At 50.5% G+C, this 17944-nt stretch overlaps 1 protein-coding gene across 10 annotated transcripts in view; it reads right to left on the reverse strand.

Annotated features, from left to right (window-relative positions):
- Positions 1–17944, reverse strand: part of LOC125172599 (neuroblastoma breakpoint family member 6-like) — a 36898-nt gene that overhangs the window by 2960 nt on the left and 15994 nt on the right. For all 10 annotated transcript variants that reach the window (XM_047870902.1, XM_047870909.1, XM_047870911.1 and 7 more), the window contains 11 exons: positions 13891–14105; positions 12806–12866; positions 11756–11970; positions 10714–10765; positions 9753–9928; positions 8644–8695; positions 7616–7791; positions 6505–6556; positions 5537–5718; positions 3718–3957; positions 1308–1522 (listed from right to left, as the gene is read on the reverse strand). In XM_047870902.1, the coding sequence (XP_047726858.1) occupies positions 1317–1522; positions 3718–3957; positions 5537–5718; positions 6505–6556; positions 7616–7791; positions 8644–8695; positions 9753–9928; positions 10714–10765; positions 11756–11970; positions 12806–12866; positions 13891–14105 (1627 nt within the window). In that variant the 3' untranslated portion in view covers positions 1308–1316. The remainder of the gene's footprint in view (positions 1–1307; positions 1523–3717; positions 3958–5536; positions 5719–6504; positions 6557–7615; positions 7792–8643; positions 8696–9752; positions 9929–10713; positions 10766–11755; positions 11971–12805; positions 12867–13890; positions 14106–17944) is intronic.

Consider the following 17944-nt stretch of genomic DNA (forward strand, 5'->3'; position numbering starts at 1 on the left):
ACCCTCCCATGAATCCCCGTTCTCCGCTGGACTTGTATGAGGCACAGATTGTCTCGTGTTCCCCTGGATCTCGCGGGGACTTCACAGAGCTGCCCAGAGTTAATTCAGTCAATGCTCGCGTATGTGCTCTGGCCTGAGAATCAACTCAGTTCCTTTCGGTGGATCCTTTTATGAGCCAGCTGGGCATGTAGACACGGTAACGGCAGTGAAAGGGAAGACAGGTGGATGCCTGAACACCTCGTGTCTGTGCAGGTTGGAAACCTGGCCTCTGCATCTGTGTTTGGCCAGTGTCCCTGTAGAGTGCCATGACTGTCCTCCACTTGATGCCAGCTCTCCTGAGGTCCCAAGGTGTGGGTGGACACTGAGTCCTGGAAACCCCACACACATTAGCACAGGCCTGCTCACCTGGGGCCGAGGACAAACCTGACCCCAGGCAGGCCGTGTGGCAGTCCCAGAGGTGACCCATGATGTCGTGGAGTTTTTGTCGGGGTGCTCTTTCTCCTCAGTTTTAACACTTCTTATTCACATGGGGAAGCTGAGGGGTAAGTGTCGTTCTAGGTCGTGTTCCCGGAAACACCCCAGGGGAGAAGCCATGTGCAAGAGACATTAAGACGATGTTCCTGATGGGGCGTCTAGGTGGTTCAGTCGGTGAAGCGTCTGACTCTTGGTTTTGGCGCAGGTCACAAGCCCACAGTTTGAGGGTTCAAGCCCTGCATCTGGCTCTGTGCTGACAGTTCAGAGCCTGGAGCCTGCCTGGGATTCCCACCCTCTCCCTCTCTTACTGCCCCTCCCCTACTCGTGCAGTCTCTGTCTCTCTGCAAATAAATGACTTTAAAAGAAAAATTAAGGAAAAAAAAAGACCATGCTTTGGGAGAAAGAGGTCATGGAGCTGGGGAAGCAAGGAAGGAAGTCAAAGAAGCCACGAAAGTGGGTGCCTTGTGCCAAAGTGCCATGTGTTTGGCCACACGTGTAAATGATGCCGGTCTGCTGAGGGGGGCCGTGGGGCCTAATTCCCGTGGCCGTGAGGACATGGGAGAGGGAATGCCAGGACAGCCCCCGTGGGGACACAGCACAGCTCACATGCCACAGCTGATGGAGATGGGAGGGCCCCCAGGGTGGCAGTCCCCGTGGCAAACAGAGGCAGGACCAGACAGAGGCAGGACCAGTCAGAGGCAGGATCAGACAAAGGCAGCGGCAGCTGGCGGAGGGACCAAACGAGGAAGAGAAAAACAGTTTGGGGTGTGGGAGGAGCGGTAATCTAACACAGCAACAGGAATCCATACTCCAAGAGCCACGGACGCCATTACCTCTGTGCCCTAAGCTTGAATGCCACGGAATCTGCACGCGAGTCTGCCCTCGCCGAACTGCACTTTTCTCTTGATCATCTTCTGTTTCATCACACCCAGGGCATTAACGTGGCCAAAGACTTGACCTGCACACTGGTTGGCCACCGAGCCCTCAGCAGCGTCACCCTCCAGCTTGGGAGGGATCTTCACACCCATGGAAGCTTCCAAACCCTGCTCTGAAAATAAAAGCACATCAACAGGATCCACTGTTAGTCGTGATCTTCCTGTGACTAAATCCTCTACCTACGCTGACATCGAATAAGGACGGTGGGCAGGACGAGAAAGGCCTTCGGGAAGTTCACGTGTGAGGGGCGCCGAGGGACACGCTTTGAATACAGCCTGTGTTGTTGACCTCTCTCACGCTACCCTGTAAGGATAAGAGCGCGGGGAGGGCAACATGCCCCCAGCGCCAAAAGTGAAATTGAGAAAAGTAGAATTGGTCAAAACACACAGTTCTGACAAAGAAGAGACAAAGGCCAGGAGGTGGTGCTCGAAAGAGGCTGTCCTATTCAAGGGAGGAGTCAAAGTTGAAGGCAAGCCTTTTGAGAGTCACCGGGGAAACCAAAGCTGGGGAATTTACAGAACACGCCCCAATACTTGATATATTTCATATATGTACACTATGCAGAGCATACACACCGAATACACGTAATGTGTGTGACGTAAGACGTAATATGTGTGTCTATAAGCACATTCTTATCTAATTGAGTAAACGGGCAGTTAACGGTTGGGGGACATCGAGCATAAAGTTCTAAACACTCTTCAGTCAGTTGCAAGTGGAAAATATATACAAATTTGAGAAGGATGAGAAGAGTTGTGGCAAGAAACAGGTGACCTTTTAAGCACCAAGGAAGAATTACAGGCTGAGAATCAAACAGAGTAAAACCACCTGCCCCAGAGTGATAGCTTGTCTTCCTCCAAATTCATCTGTGGAAACCCAATTGCCAACGTGATGCTGGGTGGGGTGGGCCTATGGGAGGCAGATCCCCCCATGAAAGGGATCTGTGCCCTATGAAATTGACCCCACAGAGCTCCCTCACCCCTCCACCCTGTGAGGACAGAGCAAGAAGGCGGCCACACATCAGCAGGAAGGAGGTACCACCAGGCGCCCAATGTGCCACTGTTCGATTTTGGTTCTCCAGAACGGGAGACACAAATCTCTGCTCTGACTAAATCACCCGGTCTATGGCATTTTTGTTATCACAGCCTGAATGGACTAAGAAACCCTCCTTGGACAAAAGTCTGGCATGGAGCCCCGTTTCCTGCTGAGGCCTGTGGGGAAGGTGAGCCACAGAGAGGGACTGAGCCAGCAGGAGAGTCTGGGCCGGGACCACGGGAGTCAGGGAGAAGTGGCAGAGAGGCAAGAGGGAGAAGACAGTAAGAATCTCCCGTCCTAAGCCACCTGTCAGGGCTGTGCTTCCCTGAACTCCCACTGAGGCGTCCTCTGGAGCATCTCCGCGGGCGACAGGGCTGCGCCCTCATCACCTCACTTGGGAACTGTGTCTCCTCTTTTCACAGATGAAGTTGGTGCCTGAAGGAGGAGACCCAGGCTCCAGGAGGGGACACCAAGGGTGGGAGGGTAAAGACGACACAACCCAGGGGAACGCTGAAATGCTCGGTCTTCATGAAATGTGAGCTGACGCGGATCCTGATAACAAAGCTGGGGACGTGCTCGTGGAGATGAGAGGGGACAAGAGGAAATAGATGAAGTATCGGAGAACAGAGTGTGCACTTTAGGAAACTGGCCCCTTATAGTTGCAGAGAAGGGAAACCAGGCAAATGCATGGGAAACTGTCGTGGGGCCAGTATTTCCACCGTTACTGTGAGCGCCGAACAGGGAATATCGGCTGCCTGGTGGATGTTGAAGGAGAGCAAACACTGGCCCACAAGCCTTGCTGAGAGAGTCCGGGAAGATGGGGTCCAGCGAAAGCGGAGCCAGGTAAGGACAGCTCTGGCACACGTGAAACAATGCCACGGAACCATTTTCCAAGTGTTCAGACGCCACAAAGCCACAAGAATTACGCATTACAGATTCATCGATGTTCTCAAGCCATTTTGCTCACTCAGGTCCCTGGAAATTATGCAGCTTCATGCTCCCAGCATTGATGGGATGGAGATCCCATTTTCAATGGTTTCAGATGAAGGGACCGAGGGGGACATACATGAGATGATGAATAACGTGGCCAGTAAACAGCCAGGAGGCTGAAACCATGGCACCTGGGCAGACAGAGCTGACCCTCACTCCCAAGCTCTTTGGAGCTGGAGCGTTGTGAGTTTGGAGCTGGGCAAAGCAAGCCTGCAAGAGGCCCCATTGCTGCCCGCGCCCACAACCCTGTGACTAGAGCTTCCTACTCCCCCCCGCACCTCTCACCTTGGAAGAGCGGCCGTTGGCTCCCAGAAACCATCGTGGCTGCCAGTCTCCTGATGGCGGGGGAGGGGCGGAGCCTGGCTCTGCGGTCACCACAAGCCAACTGCTGGTCCGGCTGCCCTGGCACAGAATTGGCCACCTGGGTATCTGACTGTGGCGGTGCTTGTGAAGCTTGCACCTCCGTCCTTGGGAAAGTCAAGTTTCCACTCGATGGCCCTTGGGGACCGGGCACCTGCATCGGGGCTGAAGCAAGAAGACACTTCAATGGACAAACCCCAGTTTTCTTAACTCAGCACTGCCAGAACTTCCATTTGTGATGTCCTCCCGCCTCGTCCCCCACCGTCTGTGAGACCAGCCAGTGAGCAGGTACAAAGGCAGACATCATGGATACGAAGGCGATGTCACCGTTGTGTGCCTGGGCATGCTGAGATGGCAAGTGTCCAGGACGCAAAGTCCCTGAAGGGAAGGTCACCCCCTGGAGTCCAGACGGCTTTGTGTGGGAGGCGAACTCATGCCTATTATTCTATAGAAGTACCCTTTGTCCTACAGCCTAGAGAGAAGGTTCTAGAGAGGCCTCAGGGCAGAACGAGAAAGTACTGCTGATATGTGCCCCAAAAGAAAAAAGAAGAGGGGCAGAATTTGGCCTCAAGGCTTCAGATGCCTGTTTCTCCCTGGCTGGTCCCAGTGCAGGGAGGCTGGGGCAGGGCAGCCCTCCTGGGGCGCCCCCTGCGGCAATCACAGCCCACACACACTGTTCCCACGTTCCCACCAGAACCTGCATCGGGGACGGGCTGTGCATAATGGAGACGCTGCCTTCATTCATCTCCGCCCATCCTCATAGCCTCTCATGGCCCAGGCTTAATGCAAGGCCATGTCACACACATCACCCTCCTGAGACGCGTCTTAACCTGTCCCATCCCTGCCCCCATGGAAACCCAGACCTGGCTGTCAGGGTCTCTGACACAGAGCTCTGCAGGGTTACCAGGGTGCCAGGCAGCCAAGTGAAGAGCCACCATGGGACCCCTAGTGAGAACAGAAATCGTCTGGGACCTCTCAGCTCTGATTGCTTTTCATGGAGCGTCTCCCGGAGACCTTGAGCTCCTGGAGGGGCTGGATGAGCCCTGGCTCTGCTCACACCACAAAGTGCACTGACAGGGTAGGAGCTGGCACTCCTGCAGGGTCACAGGGGTCGTTGGGGGCGTCTAGCAACTGTTCTCTTTGCATTTACAACTGTTTCAGATCATTTGGGTAGAACTGGGTGCTCTGGTACACAGGGAGGCGGGCGCCCCAGGAGAAACAACTAGCAGCTCAGCAACGATTTAACAGATGCAGCCAATGTGGAGCTGACCACAAACCTGTGTGGAAAGCCAGGGAGTTTGTAGGAAGCCACACAAGAAATACAATTGGCAGCAGAATTGCACAAGTAGCAGAGGTCTCCTTTTGGAACAAAACAAAATCAGGAAAAAACAAAGGAGGACTGTCACCCAGCTGTCTCTGGGTAAGATAGCGGTGGCTGAGATTCTGAACCCTTTTTTCCCTTTTCTCCATTTCTCCTCTCGAGCCTCACTTGGTACCAACAGCCTGCATGTTGGACGGGGCCGGGGGACAGAGGGCAGCCTGGGACAGAAGGAAGGAAAGGGCTCTGAGCCACAGGATGCCTTTCAAAGAGTGAATCCGAGAGCAGAGTTCAAACCGGTAGGAGCCTACGGGGCCTGTTGGCAGGGATGCAACTTTCAGCCGATTCAGGTTGTTGAAGACACAGAGGACAGGCTTCCTGGGGCCCCAGCAGGAACTTCGTGCCCCTCACAAGAACAGGACTCACCATCTACATCCACGCCCAAGAAGACTTCCTGTTTGTCAAAGGTGAATGAGGCACTCCTATAAGGCCTATAGGTGTCTGACAGGTCATGGCCAACGGAAGCAGTCAAATTGCATTCCCCCACTGAGTCCTGTGGCACTTCATCCTCTGGGGCCACTGGCAGCTCCCTGCAGAGCCTGGTGTTGCTGGGAGGACGAGACATGCAGAAAGAAGGTTTAGTCAACATGCAGTGCCAGCTAGTTTTGAGGGCAGGGCGGAGGGACTGGTCACAGAACACAAGCAGGATCCCCACAAAGGGAAATGAAGCAGTCTGCCTGCAGCTGGGCCACAGTGTGGGTGCACCCGGATAGGTGCGGGGGGCGGGGGGGATGGGGACAGGCAGGTGCTCAGGGCATGGCCAGAGCGCCAGCTTATGGGGCAGGAGTGGGAACCACCCCAGGGCACAACAGTCATGACCCACAGCACACCAGAAGACGATAAAGCACCATCAACACTTTGGCATACACTGTGTGGACATTTACACAAAGCACCAAGAGAACCCCAGGCTAAGGCAGCATTGTAGACTCCTGGATATCTCGTGGGCCCAAGGCCGACATGTCTAAATACTGAGACGGGAAAACTGTTTTCCTAAAACCATCCTTGCTGTGAATGCCCGCCAATGTGCTAATGGCAACCGGCAGAGAGAGCTGTGCATCTTAAACGGGACCTAATACGAGGAGAGGCCGGGAGAGTGCAAGGCATCCTGGGACTGCTTAGTCCACCTGCGTCAGTGAACGAAAGATACTCCATTTGAGAGGGATTAATAACGGGGCCTATGCGAGTACCACATGACACAGAGGACCTTGCTGAAGGACCACCTTGTGGGTGTCGGAAGGGATGAAATAGGTGCATTTAGCACTTTCTAGATTGGCCTAGATATGAGATCCCCAGATGTCACCACTGAATTAAAGCCCATGATTCTTCAGAGTTACCTGGGGCATGTCGGGTCCTGGTCTTCTTCATCGCAAAGATCATTATGATTGTCTACAAGTAAATACAGACCGGCCAGTCACATAAACAGAGCAGCACTTGGACATGAAAATTAAGTGTCCCACGCAACTAGCACACGGGCACTAATGTCCTTAGTTGGGCAGCAGGGCATTGAGAGAAATAATCCAAGAGGCCTCAAGCAATGCCTTGGGAACATGCCTTGGCTAGCTTTCCTAAAGCATCGGGCAGGATTTCCCTGATCTGGTAGAGCCCCATCTCAACAGTCTGTCCGCAGAGGTCAACCTCTGTTTTACCGCAGATTCTGGGGAACGGCTTACCTGCATTCTCAAAACTTACTGCAAACTTCTCTCACTAGCTTCCCTCATGAGATACTCTAGGTGGCAGGGTTTTAGGGAATTTCTACAGAGGCCAGACTGATGCACGGAATCTGCAGACCCTCAAATCAAAGGAAATCTTTTGTCCGTGATCCCTTTTGCTACACAGGCACATGGGCCATGCACGGGGTGGGGCCATGCCGGGGCTCAGCTATGCTTCAGGGAAACGTACAAGCAAGCTGATGGTGGAGGTGGTTATGTCCTGACACTCAGACGACGACTTAGGGAAGACAACCAACACAGAGGACACGGACACTGGGGACCAGAGCAGTGAAACCAGGGAAACAACACACCCAAAGACATGGGTAAGGCTGACATCGCCTTGACAGGCACAAAACTTCAAGGAATATTGTTTGGGATGAAAGTGAGAGGATGGCAGTTGAGGAGACACAGTGTGTGGAAATCAGGAACAAGACAGACTCCTCTGCGTGTGCCTCACAGATGAGTGTGAGTTTGTCACACCCGCCCTGACCCCAATGTCCTGACTTGTGTCAGGAGCCACAGGCATGGCCTGAGATGAGGAACAGAGGGCAGGGCCCTGATGCATCTGAGGTCTGTGCTTAGAAGTCTATCCTAGAGCCTGACTCAGATCCATATGTCTACGGGGCTGAAACACCTGGATAACAAATTCCAACATAAGCAGAGTAGGGATACCCAACTATGGGGTCGACTTGGGAGTCCAGTTGGAGCTTTAGCACCTTCGCAGTGGAGGACTCACTAGCTGCTTCCAGAGCAGGACAGACATCCAGATCCTCATATGAGTTGATGTTGGCCCTCCTGTGTGTCCAGGGGGAATCAGATAGGTCAGGCAGAGCTGAGTAAGTCAAATAGCGTTCATCCAGTGAGTCCTGTTGGACATCCTGCTCTGCATTCTCCTGCAGCTCCCTGCCGAACCTGGTGGGGAGGGGAGGTCTGAAGATTAAAACAGGAAAAGTAGACACCACAGCATCTTACTGGTTTTCACGGGGAGCCGAGAAGTGTAGTCATAACGTAGGGGCAACCCCATTATTGACAGGGAAAACTATCTTCCTGTTTCAGGGGCACAGTGGGGATGCTATGGGGTCAAGAGAGGCAGAGAGGGAGAGACAGGGAGACGCGCACACACACACACACACACACACACACACACACACACACACACACACAGAACTGAGGTGTTCAGGGCACTGGCCACAGAACCAACTTCTGTGCACCAAACTGAACTACTGTGGAATGGATGTCATGACTCACAGCACACATGGAGAATCCTAAACATGAGTTCAACCCTTTTGCATAAATTTTGTTGATAAACATTCAGTGGCTAAGTGAACACATGTTAAAAGGCATCATCCACATGGAGAGATTTGCATCTTCAAGGACTCTTTCTCTTACTATCGTGACATCATGTGAGGTTTTATGATTTTTTTGCAGTTATCCATTTGCTACAGCAGATCCTCAAAGAGGTAACACCAGAGAGACAGAAGTAGACACGTCTGTCACTCTGGTGTTTCCCAAAGGAGAGATCAGGGCAATACAGAGCACCTCAGGCAGTGACAATTCACCTACTTCAACTGACTGCCCGTTATCGAAACTGAGAGATCATTAAAGGAACTTATCCACATAATACATGAAGACACACGTCATGGCCAAAAAAGATATTCTGAGACTGGAGAATGGATGAAATAGGTAAATTTGGCGGTTTCTGTTTTCCCTGTGAAATGTAGAGTTGAACCACTCAAATAAAATCCCATGATTCTTCAGACTTACCTGGTGCATGTCAGGTCTTGGTCTTGTTCCTCCTCTTGATGGGTGTGATTTTCTGCAAATAAATACAGACGGGGCCAGTCACGTTAAACAGATCCCTGCTTGCACATTAGTAACCCAGTGTTCGGTGCCACCCGGGGACTCAGCGATGCTCAATGAGAGCACAGGTTGAGTGAGAAATATTTCAGGGTGTCTCAGATAGTGTGACAACTGTCTTGATTTCCTGGCCTGAGCCATTGGGAGAAATTTGCTCTCTCCAACAGATCATCATCACAATTTCCTCTGTTTTGAGTCTGTGCAAACACTTTCAGTTCTCTTTTTCACACAGATTCTGGGGACCTGGCCTCTCTACCTTCTAAAAGGGTAAGTGCAGTTTTCAGCCTTCTCTCGTGAGATACCTGGCTGGTGACGGCTTAGTGGAATTTATACACTGAGATGGAACAGAGAGCGTGCAAGTACAAACCCTCAAATTAAAATGAGTCTTTGGAGCGACACAGAAACCTTGGCGCAATTCCTGTGATGAGGGAAAGCCAACGCACAGCTCTACTCCTGGAAACACACAAACGAGCTAACAGTAGAGGCACCTAGTAGGGTGGGTTTTCAGACGAGGCTTAGGAAGACAAGCCAAAGCAAAGAGATAGAGAATGAGGCTAAGAACAGGAAAGCCAAGGTTACATCTTTCACCCTGGACAAGGATTCCGACTGACTGTGGCAGGCATGGATTCTTAAAGGACCTGGCTCAGAGATGAAATGTGGAGCATGAAAGCTGAGAAGAGGCATTGCATCCAAGGTCTGACAGACACCTTCTATGGTCGTGTTGCTGAGGCGAGTCGTATCTGTCATGCCGCCCTTGGGTCCAATGACCTGACAGTGAAGCCCAGGGGACATGGGCATGTCCTGGGAGTAGGAAGGGAGAAGAGTTCCCTGACCCACATGATGTCTGTGCTTGAAACTCCATCCATCCTGGAGCCTGGCTCAGATCAAGATGTGTGTACAGGGCCTGCACACAGGGATGAGCTCTCTCAGCACAGCACAGGTGTGGGGCACAAAGTCCAGGAGATGTACGGGGCAGTCCAGCTGGAGCTTGATCACCCTGACAGCGGAGTACTCACTGGCCATTTCCAGAGCAGAAGAGACTTCCAGTTCCTCAGGGAAGAAGATGGCGGTGCTCCTGTAAGGCCAGTAGGAGTCAGACAGGTCAGGAAGAACCGAATATGTCCAGTAGCGTTCATCCAGAGAGTCCCATGTGATTTCCTCCTCCACCACCTCTAGCAGCAGTCTACTGAGCCTGAGGCAGGGGCAAAACTGAAGATTAACCAAAGAGGGATCTGAAATCCTACGTCCTGTCTGGCTTTGATGGAAGGCAAAAGGCATTTTCACGAAAGCAAAGAGAGTGCCTCATTAATGAGAGAAACAACTCTTCTTTTTGTGTGGGACAGGGTGTGTCTGTCACAGGGGCGGCAGACAGAAAGGACAGTAAGTGCTCTCTACACTGGCCACCTAGCAAGCTGATGAGGAAAGAGCCTGAATGAGCACCGTGCCATCCAGTCCTGACGCAAACACACAGAGTCACAGGACAGCAGTGGCTCCCTCCCTTCCGTTCAAATGCCCTTGAGTCCTGCATGGAGTGGCCCAGTGCGTGCAGCTTCGGGGGCGGGCTACTGTCTCAGAATTCTCATGCCATGAAGGCCTGTCTCTCTCAATATCACGGCATGATGGCACGTTTTAGTCTACGTACATTCTTGCTCTGAAATACATGCCCACCTGCTAAATCGAACGGGGCAGCAAGTAGATTGCCTTTCTCTCGAATGCTGGGGAGAATGGTGAGTGCAGGAATCCCTGTGCCTTTAGCTCACCTGGGCCAGCTGACTGTGTGTTACTCAACTTGAGTCGTAATTAAGAAATGGGAGCGATACAAGTACCACAATGAGGACAGAAACCATTGTGAAAGCGGATAATTGGCCATTGACCGAATGGATAACATGGTTCTATCCAGCACTTTCTGCCTTTCCTTGGATCTGAGGTCTGCTGACGCCAGCACTGATTCCCCAGCCCCCAAGTATTCAGAATTACCTGGGGGCATCTGACTCTCGCCCTTTCAGCCCCTCGTGACCCATTTGGTTGTCTGCAAATAAATGAAGAGAAAGAGTTCCATTAGGCAGATTCCCCTCCACAAATGCTCACTCCCATGTGCCGTGTAGCAGAAAACAGAAATAGAAGCACAGTCATAACAGGCAATTGTGAGAGAAATCATTCAGGAGGGATTCAGTAGGGCCCTGGAAAAAATCACTGGGATTGCCTTCTTGAGCAAATAAATGTCCCTGATATGACTGGCCATGATCACAGTGTCCAAGACAGGTCAACACACACAGAAAATTTATCCTTTTTCCCAGAGATCTTGGGGAAGGACCTGGCTGCTTCCTAGACCATTGCTGCAATATTCAGGCTTTTTCCATTTGAAATGCTTCAGGCTAATGGTTTTGAGGAATCAGCCGTTGAGATTAAACTGACGATTGGAATCTACACACCATCAAAGCAGAATAATCTTCAAAGCTGCAAAGCACCAGGGGCCGTTCATGGGGTCGGGAAGTTCCAGGGCCCTGCCTGGCTGCAGAGAAACATACAACGTATGATAGACGTAGTCCTGTCCTGGTTCTCAGCTGACTTGAGACAAGAAGAAAAGGAAGAGACAGACCAGGTAGAGACAGTGAACCTGGATCGTGACATTTCCTATGATATAGAAAAGGCTTCCAACAGCCTTGGGTGGCCATAGATATTCAGAAACATGGTTCAAGGATGGAAATCAGAGCCTGGCAAGAGAGATAAGAGATTAATCCAAAATGTGGAGGTCTGATGGCGACCTCCTGTGCCTGGGGTAGAGAGGTATAGGAGTCTGGCAGGACCACCTTCAGAGCAGCGATGGGCGGCGGCTCAGACACAAAAGTGCCGTGGCTTAGACATGAAGCGAACAAAGCTCACTGACTCATGGAATGTCTTATTTCAAACTCAGTCCTAGAGCCTGGATGGAAACTGTCTGTGAGTACATGGTCCACTTCTGCGGGTTAAATCTCGTAGTCTACACAGGGTGTGTGCAAACAAAGATTATGCACCCTACCTGGGGAACCGGGTGGAGTTTCATCCCCTTTGGAATGGGAGCATTCACAGGCTACATCCAGAGCAGAGCCGAATTCCTGTTTATCCGATGGGAACGTGCCATCCCTGTAAGGCTGGTAGCAGTCACGCCCTTCTTGGCCAATGGAAGGTGTCAAAACACATTCATTCAGCGTGTCCTGGAGGACTTCCTTCTTTTCAGCTTCCGGAAGCTCCATGCTGTGCCAGGTGGGGCAAGAACGACAGAAGAGGAAACCAGGAGGATCAGACACCATGGCTTGCTACCTAGCTGGTGTGGATGGGAGGCAAGGCAGTGGCCGCAGAAAGGAAAGGGACCATAGCCTTGAGAGAGAAAAGGTTATCCTACAAGAGGCAGAGTGTGGCCAGGAAGGGGTGGGAGAGAAGCAACAACAGATAGATACTCAGTCCACTGGCCACATAACGAGCAATGAGGAATGAGACTCGACCATCCCAGTGTGGTACAGTCACGACACGAAGGACCAATGCGAGTCCATGCCAGGGGCAACCGCCACGTGCCTGAGTCATGTTGAATTTAACATAGACTGATCAAGCGGTTACAGCTCTTGAGTCACTGTGCCCTGCAGAAACTTGTGGCCTCCAGGCACTTTTCTATTCATAGTGTCACATGCCACCCCAACTTTTTGGTTTTGGTTAGGTAATGCCGTGTGAATTTTGCCAGATGTCTGTCTATCAGTTCCTTTGCTGGTTACCTTCCTACCAGGGACCTTTGAGAACTGTGTAGAGATGCGTCTCCTCCTGGTGTTCATTTACAGGAGAGAGCGGGTACTTTGTGCGTACGGGGAATCCTAAGGCTGCTGAGTTCATCTGGGGCTCCCCAGACAAGCAGCCCCACGAGAGCAGACAACCGAGGGAACAGGGCCATTTGCCGCTGAGGGAATTCAATCACTACCATCTGCAGCTCTGCTGATCCCTGCATCTGCCACCTGGACTCTCGTGACCTCACCTACTGTTCTTTCTGAGTCCCTATCCTTTTTCACCCACACATTACCGGGTCCCCAGTATTCATTGTTACCTGGTGGTGAGGGATTCTTCTGCTTGTTCATCCTCCTCCTCCTCCTCCTTCTCCTCATCTTCTGCAAAGAAATTCAGAAATCTCCCGTCAGCGAGCTCCCACATCACCACTATAAACACAGTGGCTTATATGCCCTAGCGACATAATTATCTATGCATGACTAACTCTTGTTCTGAAGCTCCAGGGCACTGCCCTTGAGAACTGTTGCGGTATGGATTTCAGATCCAGCAGGGAGTGTCTCTGATTCGGAGGCTCACCATGACTGAGACTGGGCAAAAGTTTAAACTGTCTCTTGTCCAGATCCGTGGATGCCTGTCCAGTTTCGATCTGACTTCTGCGAACAGTGTCTTGCAGGTGCCACAGTCATGCCACAGGCGCAGGCCCTGTGTGCTCCCAGTGCTCACGCAGAGTCTCCTCCTTGCCCCGAGGACAGCACAATCACCCGGTCCCAAGTCCCTCCACATGTGGACTCACGGGTCCCCAAGTGGACGTCAGTGTTATGGACGGGCCGTCTGTATGAAAAGTGTTTCAGTCTAAACGACGTTCCGCCTCCAAGGCCTACTACATCCAATACCTCATTCACCTCCACACAGTCAGGGGCTTTATTTTTCCTGAGGCGCATTCGTGAACTTTCCGCATGTGATCACCACAGCTATGACAGGTTACTTGATAGACAGATGAGGAGACAGTAATGGAGAAAGCGAAGATCACTCTCTCGCCCACAGTTCATAAAGACAGCTCCTGGGCGGGAGCCTGGAACTGCCCGCTTAGCTCAGGGCTCCCTGCACTCGAACAAGCTGCCTCCTTCCTCGTCCTCCCTTCTGGGCTCTGACACTGGTGGAGGCTGCCTCCTGCCTTAAAGGCAGTTCCCTCGGGGAGGACACAGATGGGTGGAGCACCGTGACCTCCACCCTGTGCACTCCTCCTCTCCTTTCCCACCTGCTAGTCCGGGTCCTCTGGTGGCCCCATGTGTCACATGGAAACCAAGACAGCGGCTGCCAACAATGTGAGGGGAGGCGGGAGATGTCTGGGGAGCCTAGGACCTCGGAGCAGCTCAGTGCACTCAGGGCCTGTGGCCGCCTTACCGGGGCTGAGCTGGCGGGCAAGGCACTCTGCCAGCCTGCGTCCCTCGGCCACTTGCTCCTGGAAGCCCTGGCCTTGGGAACGCTCGGGGTCGTCGTGGGTGAGGAGGTCCTTGAGGTGCTGATCGACTGGCTCAGAAACTTCTCTCCCTTCCCGTAACTTCTGCCACAACTGGGTCAGCTCTGCAGCCTGAGCTTTAATCAGGATATGATATTGCCTAAGGTGGGACATAGAGAAAATTTTAAAACACAGAGTTGAATAGATTCTCTAAGAGCTTTCACGGACGTGTCTGTGAGAATTTCCGCAAGGAGCCCTCAAGGCCACGTTCCGGCACGTGTGTGGGGCCCTGCCTGTGACACAGAAAGAAGAAGGTAAAACGAGGCTCCTCTGTGTCGGGGAGGCTCCTTGACCTCCTTTGCACTCCTTCTTCTGTAAACAAAGCCAGGTGTCTTCCTCAACACCCGTCAGAGAGATGTCCCTTCAGCCCCTCGCTGCGGCACAGCCAGTTCCCGGGAACCTACACGGTGTGCATCGTGCTGTGCATGCACCCAGCGCCAGCCACAGAAATGTGGACAGGACAGCTGGTGTGGACTACACAGGTCAGGAGAACGGCAGGGTCAAGAGGACAGCATTGTCTGAAGGAAAACATGACCGACAAGCTGTCATCCCTCAGGAGGTGACTGTGTTACAGGCAAATGAGGTGGTGATCCCACAACATTGTGAATGTGGCCAATGCCACAAATTGTTCACTTCAATTTGGTGACTTTCAGCTCAATAAATGATATATATTGGACACAGAGTGAATGATACATGGAAGCCAATGAAAATGAAACACGACAGTCCAAAACCTCTGGGATGCAGCAAGGGCGATCATAAGAGGGAAGCATATGGCAATCCAGGCCTTCGTAAAAGAGGAAGAAAAGTCTCAAATACACAACCTAACTTTACACCTAGAGGAGCTGGAAAAAGAGCAGCAAATGAAGCCCAAAACCAGCAGAAGAAGGGAAATAATAAAGATGAGATCAGAAGTCAATGATATGGAAGTAAAATAAAACGGAACACATCAATGAAACCAAGAGCTGCTTCTTTGAATGAATTAACATTATCGGTAAGTCCCTAGCCAGCTTTATCAAAAGAAAAAGGAAAGGGCCCAAATAAATAAACTCAGGAGTGAAAGTGAAGCGACCACAACCAACACTGCAGAAATACACACAAAAAAGAAGACATTATGATGAGCAATTATATGCCAACAAATGGGGCAATCTGGAAGAAAAGGGCAAATCCCTAGAAACATATAAACTCCCCAAACTGCAATAGGAAGAAATAGGAAATTTGAACAGATACATAACAAGTGGAGAAATTGAATCAGCAATAAAAAAACTCCCAGCAAACAACAGTCCAGGGCCAGATGGCTCCCCAGGGGAATTGCACCCGACATTAAAGAAGGGTCCGTACCTATTCTTCTGAAGCTGTTTGAAATAGAAATGGGGGGAAAACTTCCAAACTCATTCTACAAGGCCAGCATTAACTTGACCCCCAAACCATCCAAAACCCCACTAAAAAGGAGACTTGCAGACCAATCTCCCTGATGAACACAGATGCAAAAATTCTCCACAAGATACTAGCCACCCACACCCAACAATATATTAAAAGAATTATTCACGGGGTGCCTGGGTGGCTCAGTCGGTTGAGCGTCCGACTTCGGCTCAGGTCATGATCTCAAGGTTTGTCAGTTTGGGCCCCCATTGGGCTCTGTGCAGACAGTCCAGAGCCTGGAGCCTGCTTCGGATTCTGGGTCTCCCTCTCTCTCTGCCCCTCCCCCACCTGCACTCTGTCTCCCTCTGCCTCTCAAAAATGAAGAAAAAAATTAAAAAAAAAACAAAACAGAAAGAATTATTCACCACAATCGGGGGGGGGGGGGGATTTATTCCTAGGCTGCAAGTTTGTGTTAATATCTGCGCATCAACCAACCTGATACATCACATGAATAAAAAATGGATAAGAACCACATGATCCTCTCAATCGATGCAGAAAACGTTTTTGACAAAATCCAGCATCCTTTCTTGAGAAAACCCTCAAGAAAGTAGGGATAGAAGGAACATACCTCATGATCCTATATACCGATTACAAAAGACCCACAGCTAATATCACCTCAGTGGGGAAAACCTGAGGTCCCTAAGGTCAGGAACACGACAGAAGGTCCACTCTCACCACTGTTGTTGAACATAGTGTTGAAAGTCTTAGCCTCAGCAACCAGACAGCAAAAGAAATAAAAGGCATCCAAATCAGCAAGGAAAGAGTCAAACTTTCACTCTTTGTAGACAACATGATACGCCACATGGAAAACCGGAAAGACTCCCCAAAACACTGCTAGAACTGATGCATGGATTCAGCAAATTCGCTGGAATATGGTCAACGTACAGAAATTGCTTGCATTTCTGTATACCGATAATGAAGCAGCAGAAAGAGAAATCAAGGAACTGATCCCATTTACTAGGGTACTGAAAACCACAAAATACATGGGAATGAACCTACCAAAGAGGTAAAAGATTTGCTGTAACTATAAAAAGCTGTAAAATGTAGAAAACTTATGAAAGAAATTGAAGACACACACACAAAAATGGAAAAACAATCCATGCTCCTGGATCTGAGGAACAAATATTGTTAAAACGTCATCAGTGGGGCACCTGGGAGGCTCAGTCGGTTAAGCATCTGACTTCAGCCCAGGTCATGGTCCCGTGCTTCGTGGGTTCGAGCCCCACGTCGGGCTCTGTGCTGACCGCTCGGAGCCTGGAGCCTACTTCAGATTCTGGATCTCTCTCTCTCTCTCTGTCCCTCCCCTGTTTGCACTCTGTCTCTCTGTCTCCCAAGAGAAAAGAAATACTAAAAAAAAAATGTTTTTAATCTCAATACTACCAAAAGCAATCTACAGACTCAATGCAGTTCCTATCAAAAGAACACCAGCATTCTTCACGAAGCTAGAACAAGGAATCCTAACATTTCTGGACTTCAAGCCACATTATGAAGCTGTAATCATCAAGACAGTATGGTATCAGCACAAATACAGACACATAGAACAAGGGGACAGAAGAGAGAACTCAGAAATGGACCCACAAATGTATGGCCAAATAAGCTTCGACAACACATGAAAGATTATCCAATGGAAAAAAGACGGTCTCTTCGGCAAATGGGGTTGGCAAAACTGGACAGAGACGTGTGGAAGAATGAACCTGGAGAATGTTCTTACACCGTACACAAAAATAAACTCAAAATGGATGAAAGACTTAAATGTAGGACTGGACACCATCGAAATCCTGGAGGAGAAGACAGGTGGCAACCTCTTTGACCTCGGCCACAACAACCTCTTACTACACATGTCTCCTGAGGCAAACGTGAACCACTGGGATCTCATCAAGATAAAAAGCTTCAACAAACAACAAGCTCAAAGGCCATCGAAGCAATGGGAGAAAATATTTATAAACAACATATCGGATAAAGAGCTAGTATTCAAAATCTATGAAACAACCTTGATCAAACTCAAAACTCAACACCCAAAAAGCAAATGATCCCGTGAAGAAATGGGCAAGAGACAGAAACAGACACTTCTCCAAAGAAGACATCCAGGTGGTAACAGACACATGAAAACTTGCTCCACATCATTCATCATCAGGGAAAAGGAAAGTAAAACCACAATGAGATACCACTCCTATCTGTCAGAATGGCTAAAATGAATAACAGATGGTGAGGATGCAGAGAAAGGGGACCACTTTGGCACTTTTGCTGGTAGAAATGCAAACTGGTGCAGCCACTCTGGAAAACAGTGTGGAGGTTCCTCAAAAACTTAAGAGAAGAGCTACCCTACAACCCGGCAATGGCACTACTAGGTAGTTATCCAAAGGATTCAGAAATGCTGATTCGAAGGGGCACCTGCACCCCAATGTTACAGTACTGTTATCAACAATAGCCAAAGGATGGAAAGAGCCCAGATGTCCATCGACGGATGAATGGATTGAGAAGACATGGTACGTGAATTGAGACAACGGAACATTAGTTGGT

The sequence above is a fragment of the Prionailurus viverrinus genome, chromosome C1, assembly GCF_022837055.1.
Source record: "Prionailurus viverrinus isolate Anna chromosome C1, UM_Priviv_1.0, whole genome shotgun sequence".
NCBI lineage: Eukaryota > Metazoa > Chordata > Mammalia > Carnivora > Felidae > Prionailurus > Prionailurus viverrinus.